General features: G+C 49.6%; 1 protein-coding gene across 3 annotated transcripts in view; it reads right to left on the reverse strand.

Annotated features, from left to right (window-relative positions):
• LOC129860565 (low-density lipoprotein receptor-related protein 1-like) overlaps window positions 1-14,065 on the reverse strand; it is a 141,404-nt gene that overhangs the window by 11,915 nt on the left and 115,424 nt on the right. For all 3 annotated transcript variants that reach the window (XM_055931078.1, XM_055931077.1, XM_055931079.1), the window contains exons 58-85: window positions 13,958-14,043; window positions 13,424-13,543; window positions 12,908-13,095; window positions 12,429-12,634; window positions 10,916-11,104; window positions 10,667-10,815; window positions 10,144-10,237; window positions 9,735-9,851; window positions 9,479-9,598; window positions 9,118-9,240; window positions 8,752-8,877; window positions 8,319-8,435; window positions 7,340-7,446; window positions 6,913-7,045; window positions 6,566-6,685; window positions 6,201-6,323; window positions 5,871-6,008; window positions 5,570-5,707; window positions 5,368-5,487; window positions 4,919-5,208; window positions 4,566-4,747; window positions 4,280-4,386; window positions 3,992-4,111; window positions 3,553-3,729; window positions 2,896-3,036; window positions 2,636-2,809; window positions 721-882; window positions 216-390 (exon numbers count right to left, since the gene is read on the reverse strand). In XM_055931078.1, the coding sequence (XP_055787053.1) occupies window positions 216-390; window positions 721-882; window positions 2,636-2,809; window positions 2,896-3,036; window positions 3,553-3,729; window positions 3,992-4,111; window positions 4,280-4,386; window positions 4,566-4,747; window positions 4,919-5,208; window positions 5,368-5,487; window positions 5,570-5,707; window positions 5,871-6,008; window positions 6,201-6,323; window positions 6,566-6,685; window positions 6,913-7,045; window positions 7,340-7,446; window positions 8,319-8,435; window positions 8,752-8,877; window positions 9,118-9,240; window positions 9,479-9,598; window positions 9,735-9,851; window positions 10,144-10,237; window positions 10,667-10,815; window positions 10,916-11,104; window positions 12,429-12,634; window positions 12,908-13,095; window positions 13,424-13,543; window positions 13,958-14,043 (4,042 nt within the window). The remainder of the gene's footprint in view (window positions 1-215; window positions 391-720; window positions 883-2,635; window positions 2,810-2,895; window positions 3,037-3,552; window positions 3,730-3,991; window positions 4,112-4,279; window positions 4,387-4,565; window positions 4,748-4,918; window positions 5,209-5,367; window positions 5,488-5,569; window positions 5,708-5,870; window positions 6,009-6,200; window positions 6,324-6,565; window positions 6,686-6,912; window positions 7,046-7,339; window positions 7,447-8,318; window positions 8,436-8,751; window positions 8,878-9,117; window positions 9,241-9,478; window positions 9,599-9,734; window positions 9,852-10,143; window positions 10,238-10,666; window positions 10,816-10,915; window positions 11,105-12,428; window positions 12,635-12,907; window positions 13,096-13,423; window positions 13,544-13,957; window positions 14,044-14,065) is intronic.

Here is a 14,065-nt window from a genome sequence, read left to right on the forward strand (position 1 = left end):
CTAATATTAAAATAAAACAAACTGGGGACTGAGCGGAATGTGTGTGTAGGTGTGTGTGTGTGTGTGTGACTGAGCAGTGTGTGTGTGTAGGTGTGTGTGTGACTGAGCAGTGTGTGTGTGCATCTGTGAGCCTGTGACTGAGCAGTGTGTGTGTGCATCTGTGAGCGTGAACGGACTGAACAGTGTGTGTGTGTGTACGTAGCGTGCACTCCTACCGGCACATGACCTCTCCTGAGGCTTTGGGCAGACACTTGCCGTTGGGTCCGCAGTACTGGCATTTGTCCAGCTCACATAGCTGTCCGTGGAACTGAGGGGGACAGCGACACAGCTTGGTGGCATTGGCCGTCTGCAGACACTGCCCCTCATTCTTACAGTAATCCTCACATTTACCTAAAGGGGGGGGTGAGCAGATTGAGAAGCAGAGAAACAAAGTTTACAGTCACACAGTGAAGACTCTCCTTTAGAGCCATTTCTGATTAGAGATTAAGAATTGCTTTAAAAAGTGGATTGAAGACCGCCCCCCCCCTTTCCTGAACTACTTCAAAATAAAGAATTTAAATCAGGACGAATTCAGATGAAAAGCCAGGAACTGTACCTTTGCTTACACTGTTATACCAGGCTGATACAAAGCTGAAAAGCTCTACATCCACTTGACTTGGAAGTGGTGCACATGGTTGGGTAAATAAACTTTTACTAACCCATTCTGGATTATACACTCACTGTATTGACACTGGTCTGCCAGGTACTCAGGCGGACAGCGGCAGGTGGGCTGGTTGCCCTGGGATACGGTGCAGTTGCCTCCATTGTGACAGTAGTCCTGACAGGTGTGCAGGTTACACTGGGGCCCTGTGAAGCCCTTCAGACAGCGACATGTAGGGGCCCCTGGAAGAGAGAAGGACAAGGTCAAAAGGTTAAGAAGGACGGGTGTGGACGTTACACAGGAAACAAAAAGGGTCACGCTAAATGAGAACAAAAATATAAATGTAAGCTAAATAAACTCTGCATAAAAAAAAGAAGAAACGTCCTCTCACTGTCAACTGCGTTTATTTTCAGCAAACTTAACATGTGTAAATATTTAAATGAACATAACATTCAACAACTGAGACAAACTGAACAAGTTCCACAGACATGTGACTAACAGACATTGAATAATGTGTCCCTGAACAAAGGGGGGGGGGTCAAAATTAAAAGTAACAGTCAGTATCTGGTGTGGCCACCAGCTGCATTAAGTAGTGCAGTGCATCTCCTCCTCATGGACTGCACCAGATTTGCCAATTCTTGCTGTGAGATGTTACCCCACTTGTCCACCAAGGCACCTGCAAGTTCCCTGACATTTCTGGGGGGAATGGCCCTATCCCTCACCCTCTGATCCAACAGGTCCCAGACATACTCAATGGGATTGAGATCCGGGCTCTTCGCTGGCCATGGCAGAACACTGACATTCCTGTCTTGCAGGAAATCACGCACAGAATAAGCAGTTTGGCTGGTGGCATTGTCTTGCTGGAGGGTCTTGTCAGGATGAGCCTGCAGGAAGGGTACCACATGAGGGAGGAGGATGTCTTCCCTGTAAGGCACAGCGTTGAGATTGCCTGCAATGACAAGCTCAGTCCGATGATGCTGTGACACACCACCCCAGACCATGACGGACCCTCCACCTCCAAATCGATCCCGCTCCAGAGTACAGGCCTCGGTGTAACGCTCATTCCTTCGACGATGAACGCGAATCCGACCATCACTCCTGGTGAGACAAAACCGCGACTCGTCAGTGAAGAGCACTTTATGCCAGTCCTGTCTGGTCCAGCAACGGTGGGTTTGTGTCCATAGGCGACGTTGTTTTTGGTGATGTCTGGTGAGGACCTGCCTTACAACAGGCCTACAAGCCCTCAGTCCAGCCTCACTCAGCCTATTGCGGACAGTCTGACCACTGGTGGAGGGATTGTGGGTTCCTGGTGTAACTCGGGCAGTTGTTGTTGCCATCCTGTACCTGTCCCGCAGGTGTGATGTTCAGATGTACCGTTCCTGTGCAGGTGTTGTTACACGTGGTCTGCCACCTCGAGGACGATCAGCTGTCTGTCCTGTCTCCCTGTAGTGCTGTCTTAGGTGTCTCACAGTACGGACACTGCAATTTATTGCCCTGGCCACATCTGCAGTCCTCATGCCTCCTTGCAGCATGCCCAAGGCACGTTCATGCAGATGAGCAGGGACCCTGGGCATCTTTCTTTTGGTGTTTTTCAGAGTCAGTAGAAAGACCTCTTTAGTGATTTATGTTTTATATATTATCATAACTGTGACCTTAATGCCTACTGTCTGTAAGCTGTTAGTGTCTTAACGACCGTTCCACGGGTGCATGTTCATTAATTGTTTATGGTTCATTGAACAAGCATGGGAAACAGTGTTTAAACCGTTTACAATGAAGATCTGTGAAGTTATTCAGATTTTTACAAATTATCTTTGAAAGACAGGGTCCTGAAAAAGGGACGTTTCTTTTTTTGCTGAGTTTACTATATGACTAACTAACACACAGTGCTGAATCCTAACTTGAGACATTTTCGGATTAATATCAAAATAACATAAAAATGTGCATCAAGTTAGGATTCGGCGCCTAGAGTAGTTTGTGACCACACCAATGACCTACCTGCGACTGAGGCAGTGCAGGACCCTCCATTCCTACAGTAGTCTCTACACTGGTTGACCTCACACCTCTCTCCCGTGAAGCTGGACTGGCAATGACACTTGGCCTGCTGCCTGGCGTTCAGGAAACAGCTCCCTCCGTTCAGACACAGGACCGTACACGGCCCAGACGGCGGAGCTGGGGGTGGCGGGCAGGAGATAGGGGGAAAGGTTATTGATAGTGTGTGTGTGTGTGTGTGTGTGTGTGTCTGCGTGTGTACTCACAGAACGGAGACAGTGTGGGAGGGGGTCTCTCCACACATGTGCCATTTTCAGCCACGCGGTCGTTAGGACAGGTGCAGACTGGACCACTGGGGCTGAGCAGACACAACCACTCACACTTCTTCCTGTCACATGGGTTGGCCACTGAATCACAGAGCGATAGAACAGACAGTAAGAACCAGAGCATGATAAAGGGAAACACCAGTGAACTTTATGTGGAGTGAACGTCAACAGCAGTGAACTTTATGTGGAGTGAACGTCAACAGCAGTGAACTTTATGTGGAGTGAACGTCAACAGCAGTGAACTTTATGTGGAGTGAACGTCTACAGCAGTGAACTTTATGTGGAGTGAACGTCAACAGCAGTGAACTTTATGTGGAGTGAACGTCAACAGTAGTGAACTTTATGTGGAGTGAACGTCAACAACAGTGCACTATAAGGAGGAATAGGGGTCGGAAGAACACTGGAATATGGGTTCACTGTATCGCACTTTATAGTGAATAAGGGGTCAAAAATAAGAAGTGCACTAAATGGTGAATCGGGGTCAAAAGCAGTGACTACTCTATATAATGGATAGGGTGTCGTCTGAGGTATTTTCAATGAGGAAGGGAGCTGTAGAGACAGACAGCCAGACAGAGTGACAGACAGACAGACACTCACTCTCTGGTTGTTTGTAACGGTGGTACAGGACTATGTCTGTGGCGTGGTTAATGCCAGTGGTCAGGTTCTCCATGGGGCCCTTGCCAAACTTGTTGACCCGGAACACAAAGTTATTAATGTAGGTGACGCCATATATGTAGTCCTCAAAGATGTCAATGCTGAACGGATGGAGCAGGTCTGTGGAGGTAAGGAGAGAGAGAGGGAGAGAGAGTTTTTTGTTATCCATTCTGCTCAAACTCTATGTTGTTGTGAGAAGTGAAGGCACGACTCCATAAACCAGCGACACCTGCTGGCGAGAGCAATAACCCGCTCACGGTTAGCGATGTCAGACCTTTTGGTACAATGTCCATCTGTGGAAACTTTCATACAGAATTCATCCCTACAAATACACTATGTAGCACTGAACCCCAACCCTGATCAGTATGAAGGGGAACTGAACTGTTTTTGAGTCCGGTGACGGCAATGACGGGGTCGGAGCCGTTGAGATGCACGCTGCCGATGACCGAGAGCTTAGCGTCCGCCCAGTAGAGACGCTCGTTGAAGTAGTCCACCGCCAGACCTGGAGGGAGGAGGAGGACAAGCAGAGGAGAGTCAACACAGAGACCAGAAGAGGCTATAATGCTACTCATGACATTATGAAGAACGCTACGCTAACGCTAGGTTAAGCATACCACAACGCATTACGCTAGGTACTAATGCTAGGCTACAACGCTAACACTATACATACCTGTGGGCCACTGGATGTTCTCATGGACCAGGGTCTGTCTCAAGGTTCCGTCCATGGCTGCCGTCTCAATCTTAGGGTGGTTTCCCCAGTCGGCCCAGTACATGGTTCTGGAGGGGACAGAGAAACACAGTCCAAACAGCTCAGCAGGAAATACAAAATGGAATATTTGACAAATATTGATGTATTGTATTGGCATTCCAGCACTCCAGCTGTTGTGGTAAATAACCAGGTCGACTCAGTACAGATGGGCTTGGCTTGGCAGCGGTAAAGGGTAATCATCGCTCACCCTCTCTGCGGGTCCACTACGATGGCGTAAGGCTCGTCTATCATGCCTGAGATCAGGGTCTTGCGGTGTTGGCCTGATATCAGGGCCACCTCGATCACATCCCTGCCAGAGTCAGTCCAGTACAGGTTACCAGCCACCCAGTCCACCGCTATACCCCGAGGCATTTCCAGATGCCCTACAATCTAGTCAGGGGGGAGAGATCAGATGTGGGTGTTTTAGGTACCGTACATCACAGTATGTTGTGATCGGAAAACAACAGACCGCATTCCACTAATATTGTATCACACATAGGAAGTCATGATCGTGCCCATGTTTGTGTGTGTGAATTCATTCCTGCTCGCGTCGGGCCTCACCTCCAGGGTGGTAACACTTCCCTCACTCTGGCGACGGTTGCGGTGTGTATTGGACGATGGACCAGACGAGGAGGAGGACGACGAAGGCAGCTCGTAGGAGGAGATCCTGCCCGTGTGCCAGTTGGTCCAGTAGATGCGGTTGGTCTTGACGTGCAGGTCCATGGCGTCGATGCGCACGTTGGCGTCGCCCTGGAAGGTCTGCTCGTAGCGCCAGTTGGGCATGCCAGGGTCCAGGCTGCGGATCTCGTTGTCGTCGGCGATGTAGAGCACCTGTCTGCTACTGTTCAGGTCTATATATAGATATAGATAGATAGATAGAGTGAGAGAAGTAGGGACAGGGTGGGAGGAGAAGTGAGAACTTTGACACACAGAATCCATGAAAATATCAATGAAAGAATACACTATTTCAACTAATCTCAGGGTTTGAAGAGTAAAAGTGCACTACTTACTGTCAGCCTTGCAGGTGTCGTTGATCCTGGTGAAGTATTTGTGGCAGCTGCACTTGTAGGATCCCTTGCTGTTGTTGCACACGTGTGAGCACACCCCAAACTGCTTACACTCGTTCTTATCTGAGGGGACAGGGAGGGGAGGGTTAATAATGCCGATCGAGCTCCCAGTGAGCGAGTGTACATTCAGGTGGGTGTGGCGTACCTCCACAGGTGTTGTGGCCAGTCTTCTTGAAGCCTGGTTTGCAGGAGCAGAAGGAGTCTGTCCCGTTGGTGACGCAGTGTGCCTCGTCCCCGTCCCCACACAGAGTCCTGTTACTCCTGCAGTCGTTCAGCTTGGTGTCTGCGGGGTCAGAGGGGAAAATAACATGAAGGATCTGCAACGGCGTTGAGCCACCGGGAGGTTAGCCCGAACGCCGTGCGAAACAAACACAGTTTTTTCTAACATGCCAACTGTATAGGGGAGTAGTCACGGCGATGTGTCAGCCAGTCGTGACTTGGGGCACCTGTCTTGCAGTGGATCTCGTCTGAACCGTAGTCCTCACAGTCGTTGAAGAAGTTACAGCGCAGGCTGGAGCTGATGCACCTCCCGTTGGCACACAGGAACTCGTCCTTCTCACAGGTCGGCTCGGCTGGAGGGGGCTCTGAGAAAACACAAGGGGATAAATACGTCAATTTAATTGAACAACGAGGCGGTCGTTTTTGATATGCATTCTGTTATATGTATGCCAGGGTGGACAGACCGAACCTGTCCACAGGGAACAACAGATCAAGGAGGGCGCCAGATAGCCCTGTGTTGGTCTACGTGCAAAAGGCCAGCAGCACAGTAAACTCACGGCAGTTGAGCTCATCAGAGTTGTCCCCGCAGTTGTCAACTCCGTCACACTGTTTGGACACCTGCAGACACACACGGTCGTTCTGGCAGCGGAAAGTCCTGGTGGGGGGGCACTGGAACCTCCCTGAGGGGAGGAGAAAGAGGGGTTAGGAGACACGGAGTTAGAACAGGCTTTAGGATCCATAACCTTTTCACACCATCGCGACAACCAGAACTATGATGTTTCCTTATCACGCGGTCCATTGAATCCCGATTTATTTCAGCTTCTGGTGGATGAGTAACCAGGCCAACACAGTACAACTGAGCTCAGGTCTAGGGTACTAGTAGACAGGATATGATGTCACAGGATGCGAGGTCACTACTCACTGCACTCGTCAGGATTCTCATCCGAGTTGTCTCCACAGTCGTCCTCTCCGTCACACTTCCAGGCCAGGGGCTTACACAGCGTGTTGTTACACTGGAAGTCATCCAGGGGGCAGTGTTTAGCTGAGACATGGAGAAGGGAAGAAACACAAATATAGGTTGTCTATTACCGACCCGGAACCTAGAAATCCTACCACAGGATCCAGAATCGCTCTGAATTAGGGAAAAGTTCAAATCTCAATATGACCCCCTCTCTTTAGCACTGTGGCCATGTCAAACGGGAGCCTGAGTGACGCACACAGGGACACACACACACACACACACACACACACACGCACACACACACTCACGAGCAATGTGACACTTCTCCTCATCGCTGCCGTCCAAACAGTCAGCGTCTGCGTCGCAGCGCCAGCGGTTGGGGATGCAGTGTCCGTTCTTACACTGGAACTGGTCACTGTCACACCTCAGCTCACAGCCGTCCTGAGGAACACACACAATATGTCCCTCACTCTCAAACGATGCACGAAACCCTCACACATCAGCAACATCAAAGCACAACCATTACAGTGGATGTCCGAGGACAGGATATCCAAATAGCAAGGTTATTTCTATTGGCTATTTCATATGTCCTCCTCAAGTAAAAAGGCAGATGGCAAAGCTTCAAGGACAACCCGATAACACAGAGGGTTGTTAGAAAAGTACGAGTCAGTAGTGTTATCTATTACACAAGTATCTGACCCAGCCCTGTTGCTATGATGGAGTCAGGCGCGTTACCTCATCAGATCCGTCAGCACAGTCATGGTCTCCATCACACTTCCACCTCCCGGCGATACATCGTCCGTTGGTACAGGCAAACTCACTCTCGGAGCACGGCCGCGGCACTGTAAAGACACACAGCGATGCAGGTCTCGCGTAAGGACCCTACAGCTTCGCTGGAAACGGCTTCCAAATCTTTGTCGTCCAAACTCACAGGGGAGAGCATGCTCAACACACAACAACTAATGGACACCCAGATCGAGGCCAAACAATGACGGTCAAAGGAGAGCTCCAGAGATTCAATAGTCCGCTTTAACGGACTTAAGCGTCTTCGAAAATAAGGCAAACGCTTTGTGGAGTACAATGAACTCAGGTGGCCAGGTAGGAAATACCAATACTTCACAAAGCAGTAGAAACTATCCTTTGGAGCGCTACCTTTGACCTCTCACTGTTTGAGGAGACATCAAGTGGGGACTGGAGTTCAAATGGGCAGCATCAGACATGCAAACGAGCGCGATGGGATTGAATGGGGTGCAATGGGAGAGGAGGAGCAGAGTGACATTAGGGTTGGAGGAGATGGGGATGGTTAAAAGTGGAGGCCTACCTCTGGCTCAAGCCAACAGGCCAGTCGGTGTGAAATGAAACATAGACATTAGACGAGGTGAGATGCATAAGAGATGATTTTAAAAGGAGTAAAGGCCAAACTGAATGAATTTCTACCGAATGAATGGCAACTTTGCAGGTAAGGTTATGTTTTAGCTACGAAACAGACCCGCAAGAAGACACAGACAAAGACAAACGCAAGAATCAAACAATTGAAACTATGTTTCGGGCCAGTCATACGGAGCAAGCCACCAATGCCCAATGTGTAATCCCTAGAGGAGCACAAACCATGAGCATTATAAAAATGCAATGGAACAACGCAGTGACACTGTACTGGTGACACGAGTGAACGAGGATAGTGTGCACGAACAGGGATGACAGAGAGAGACCTTACCGCACTTGTCCTCGTCCGAGTTGTCCCCACAGTCGTTGTCGTAGTCACACTGCCAGCGGCCCGGGACACAGCGGTTGTTCTTACACCTGAACTGGTACGGCTCACACGTCCTCTCATCTACACAGAGACACACACCGTCAGCGCCGTAACACAATCATATAGAGTACATGCAGTACAGGAGGCCAACGCCGTAAAATGAACCGTCACACAGCAGATCACCACCAAAACAGAAAGATCTGCTGCGAAACACCTCTACATCCAGGGTATCGGCATCATAGTCGAACCTTCGACACTAGAGAGGTCATTGGCAATGCTGACGAGCAACCACGGATGCGGTCCCAGATCATAACCAAAACTCCATCGTAATAGGGAGCGGAGTTTTGGAGCTGCTGGTTGAGCCGTATCACTGTTCCCTAGGCGACAGAACACCCACCACATTCCTCTTTGGGTTCGTCAGATGAGTCTCCACAGTCATTTTCTCCGTCACACTTCCACCGGGCCGGGATGCAGCGTCCAGAGTCCTTACAGCGAAACTCATCCACGCCACATGTCATCTGGGCTGGAGGGGGAGAGAGATTGAGACTTGTAACATGCCTGATAGACTGAGTAAAGTGAAAGGCGATGGGAGGATGTTACGAGGTCTGTAAGATCTAGTGCATTTGTAATTGACTAGTTCGGTAGGTTAGCCAGAACCCGTAAGCAAAAATGTGTATTCTTCTTCAACATGGATGCTGAACTTGACTCGTGTGTCTGTCATTAGTCTAGAATAGTCTTCTGAAACAGAGGGAGGGGGTCTCACTGCAGTTGGCTGGTTCGTCCGACCCATCCACACAGTCATTGTCACGGTCACACACCCAGACGCGAGGGATACAGCGCTTGGTGATGGCACATTGGAACTGGGTGGGAGCACACGTGACCTCGGCTAGAGGGAGAGGGAACAGACGACTGTTACTGACAGGAAGCAACTCACAACAACAGTTTATTTATTACTGAACAGGTTAGTCTCACTGACATGCAATCAAGTTTACAAGAAAGACCTTGTGCAAGTCCAGCAGTATTACCCCAATAAAACACAAAACATATGTGCATGATGTATATAACGGGCATATAAACACATGTAACAAAGCGTGCAGATGGGGAGATGGGACGTGTGGACTCACGGCAGTCCTTCTCGTCCTCTCCTTCGCCACAGTTGTCCTGTCCGTTACAGCGGAAGATTCCCGGGATACAGCGGCTAGGGTGGGAGCACTTGAACTGACTGGGCAGACACACGTGGATGTCTGGAGAACAAGTCACACACACAGAGAGGAAGACATGTCAGAGATGAGAAGAGAAACAACGAGTGGGAGAGCGAGCAAGAGAGAGAGTGGGCGAGAAAGATTGAGGGAGTGAGTGAAAGCATGAACGAGGCTGTACCGCAGTTGGCCTCGTCCGAATTGTCCTGGCAGTCGTTGTCCCCGTCACAGATGTAGGCTGGGTTGGTGCAGATGCCTGTCCCACACTGGAACTGGCCTGGCCTGCACTTGAACTCAGCTTTAAGGACAAATGAATGACAGACAGACACATTCAGATTGAGCTTGTGTTACCAACGATCTTCCTCTACCACCACCTACCTCTCATCCTCCACAATCTCAGAGCCCAGTCGAAGTATCAATGACCCTTTGCTATACATCCACATACTACTCCTTCACCCATTTTATGTAGAGCTGGCTTTGCCAAGGTCGTGGGTTCAATTCCCACAGGGACCACACACACACACACACACACTAGAAATATACGCAATCACTTTACTAAGTCGCTTTCTATGAAAAAGTGGCACACTCACGACATTCTGCAGGCTCGTCCGAGCGATCCCCACAGTCGTCCTCCGTGTCACACTTCCACCAGAAGGGGATGCACTTGTCGTTCTTACACACAAACTGGACGAGGGGAAGAGGAGAGAGAAAGTGAGAATGGGTTAGCAAACAGAGGATGTTGCAAAAATGAATGCCACGTAACCTGAGCAGTCTCTAACAACAGTCTTCAACTCGTTGCCATTGAAGTCTCCGCTGATCATTTCATTAAGATGAATCCTAAACAGACGGAATGGAAGTCTGATGCCTTCCCTTTCATCTATTAATACCACAGCTAAATGGGGAATGTTCTATGTTCTACTTAGTTCTACTACCGAAGCCCAGGTAAGAGGCTGAATTTAAGGTAATGACACACTGTACTGTGACGATAATGACACTTAATTAACTCACAAAGCATAATAAACAGCAATGTAACATCCTCTCATTCCACAAGAGGCTCTGCTGCCCCCTAGCTGTCTGGCCCCTCAATAGCCATATCATTCCACAGTCCCTCACCTGGCTGGCAGTGCAGTTGGACATGCAGGTGCGTCCATCGTTGGCCAGGTAGAAGTTGGTGGGACAGGCACACTTGTAGCCCCCGCCAGGGCTCAGCAGACACAGGTTACTACAGCCGCCGTTGTCTGTCTGGCACGGGTGGTTAAACACTGGAAGCAAAGGGGATGAAGGGAACTCTTAACCGGAACTACCGTGTGTGTGTGTGTGTGTGTGTGTGTGTGTGTGTGTGTGTACATGTTTATCTCTTACCCTCAGGCTGGCGGTAAGGGTGGTAGATGTGGATGTCCATGGGCCGGTGGAGGGTAGTGATCAGGGTGGTCTTGTTGATACCCAGGGTCTTGTGACACCTGTTGATGGACTTGGTCTCCCAGTCGGTCCAGTAGATGTACTCCTCAAACAGGGTCATGGCGAAGATGTGGGGGATGTCCTGGGTAAGCACTGTGGACACAAACACACAGCCATACAGCAGTGATGTCATTAGTATCATATTACACACAGGGCCCTGAGTTTTACCTGGCCCCCACATGACCAGGAAAATCTCTATCGGCTACAACCGGGGTCCAAGAGTTTTTCCTAGTCCAAACACTGGGGGACATCAATTACATCACAACGTTGTCAGTCAAATGCATATAGTCACACAATGCCCAACGACTAACACAAGGAGAAGTGGTGACGGAGCATCAGACATTCATGATACCAACTCACTACTGTCTATGGGTTAAGCAATAAGAGCCACGCTTCACATACTTCTCACGGTTACGGTCATGACTATGTGTTTAAGAATGTTCCTCCTCAATGCACTCATTCTGTTTGCTCCATGTCGTTATGGAAACACACCATTAGCTACCTGACTGTCCTCTGCTGTAAAAGCACAGGACACACACACCACATCCTGGGTTGAAACAGCACACGTTAGATTTAGGATGGTGGTGTCTCATCATTGGCTAATTGATATTCTAATCGGTGTTGTGGTACAAACGTTATACGAGTCTCCTGCCACCTGGACAAGTCCTGAGGGAGTTTCCTTCTATGATATTGGAGCTGAGAGGAGATGCTGGTGGACCTACACGGAGTGACCTTTGAGTTCAGATAAGGGAAAGGAGCTGGTCAAACAGCCCGTGTCCCCATTAGAAAGGCAGTTTGTGTGCGCAAAGGTTAATGACCCACGGGTGGGATAGCACCACCCTACCAGAGCACTGACACGGATCCACGGCTGACTACAGAACATCTCTTTCCGTCAGGCAATAGGAACCATGGCCAGTCTGGTCACGACAAGGCCCACAGAACACACATACAGCCATCCCAACTCCACTATGAAACCTCCACGACCACCAAGAGGATATGGCCGGGAAGATAAATCCTCTCAAACCCACGCTTTATGTGCAACGTGCCCTAGTTTCAAACTGAGGTTTGTGAATGTGAGGAATTCAAATCATCAGGAACTCCTCCGCATCCCTGCATTCTTCTGCACGGTTGGCTGACAATATAAAGTATTGTCCTTTGTCTGGTAACAAGGCTTGGGGTATTCAGACCTCATGCAGATAACAGCCTCATCAGTAGTCTGACAGAACAATAGTCCCCTCTCTCTCTCTCACTCCTCCCCCTCCCCCCAATGGGCCCAGGGCTCTAAACAGCACCACGGAACAGTGCGCTGGACCGTGGCTCTCATACAATTGCGTGTGCGCGCGTGCGTGAGCATCTGCACATCTGTGTGTGTGTGTGTGTGTGTGTGTGTAGGCTACTGTGTGTCAATATGCATTACCCGTGTGTCTGTTGGTCCCATCCAGGCTGGCAAACTCAATGTAGTCCTCTCTGGCATCGGCCCAGTAGATGCGGTCGTTGATGAAGTCTAGCGTAAGACCATTGGGCCAGGTGATCTTGTCCTCGACGATCACACTTCGGTTGGAGCTGTCCATCCCAATCCGCCCTATGTGGGGGTTGTCACCCCAGTCTGACCAGTACAGGTACCTGAGGAACAAGACGGGACAGTATCACATTACACCATCAGAACCATTGTTAGTGAAAAAGACCGTCTTGTAGACATGGACCTTGGAGCCGGACAGGACTTCTGGCCTGACCAGGAAAACTCTGGGTACTAGTTGCAGCCGAAATGTCCTTCCATTGCATTTCACTATTCATTCGTACAGAGGCTGAGTATGTGACAACGCTTCAGTCTCAGACCATACAGGACTTTCTAGCCTCATGTTCTGTGTGTATCGTACTCTGGGCTGTCCCTCTCACCCGTTGCGTACATCCAAAGCCACAGCGCGTGGTTCCCTCAGGCCGGTGTTCACCAGGACCGACCGGAAGGCTCCTCCTAGCTTGGACACCTCGATGGTGTCCCGCCCCTTATCACACCAGTACAGGTTTCCTCCGACCCAGTCTACAGCCAATCCGTCTGGGTTACTGAGGGAGGTCCGGTGCAGCACCTGGACAAGAGCCAATCAGAGAGTCAGATACTGGCCAACTAACTAACCAGGAAGTCATGTACGGGCCAACTGTCCATTCAGAGCCACAAAAAGGCCTGCTGTTCAATAAGAGAGAAATAAACTAGCCTACTGTCCAATGAGAACAACAGACTTGAGACATATCCAATCTGAAAGCCACTAACAGGTCGGTTGTCCAATCAGAGAGCCACAGACAGGCCAACTGACCAATCAGAGTCACCAACAGATCAATGGTCCAATCAGAGTCAAGGACTAGCCAGCTGTCCACAGACTCAATGAGAGTGACAGACCGGACAACTTCCAAACGGACCTCGATGTTGCTGCCGTTGATGTTCATGCGTCGTATCATAGAGCCCTGAGTGGTCACGTCGGTCCAGTAGAGCATCTGCTCTGCATAGTGGAAATCCAGAGCCACCGCGTTGTTCAGGCCCTGGCACACACACACACACACATTAGAAAAGAGATTATCTGGATCCGCAAATTCTATTATTACACACACACACACACATTAGAAAAGAGATTATCTGGATCCGCAAATTCTATTATTACACACACACACACACACACACACACATTTAGAATCCGTGAATTATATTTAATTTGCAAACGATCCAAACATTCCAAAAAGATCATACCTTGGATGTTTATAGTCACGGCAACAAAAAGCCACACTCCCCCCAAGCATACACACCCGAAGGTACGCACGGATATGCACCAAAAACACGGCACACACACAGGGCCTACAATCGGTTTAGATTATCACTATCGCTGATAATAAATAGTCCTATAAAGTGACACCTGGTTAAATGGCACACTGATCCCAACACAGTGCTTGCCGTCTCACCTGTTTAATCAGAGTGTAGTTGGTGCCATTCAGGTCCAGTTTCCTCAGGTAGTACCGGTTGGCAAAGATCAGGAAGGGCTCCTCATCTGTAGCGAGACAGACCGATAG

Source organism: Salvelinus fontinalis, chromosome 8, assembly GCF_029448725.1.
Source record: "Salvelinus fontinalis isolate EN_2023a chromosome 8, ASM2944872v1, whole genome shotgun sequence".
Classification (NCBI taxonomy): Eukaryota; Metazoa; Chordata; class Actinopteri; order Salmoniformes; family Salmonidae; genus Salvelinus; species Salvelinus fontinalis.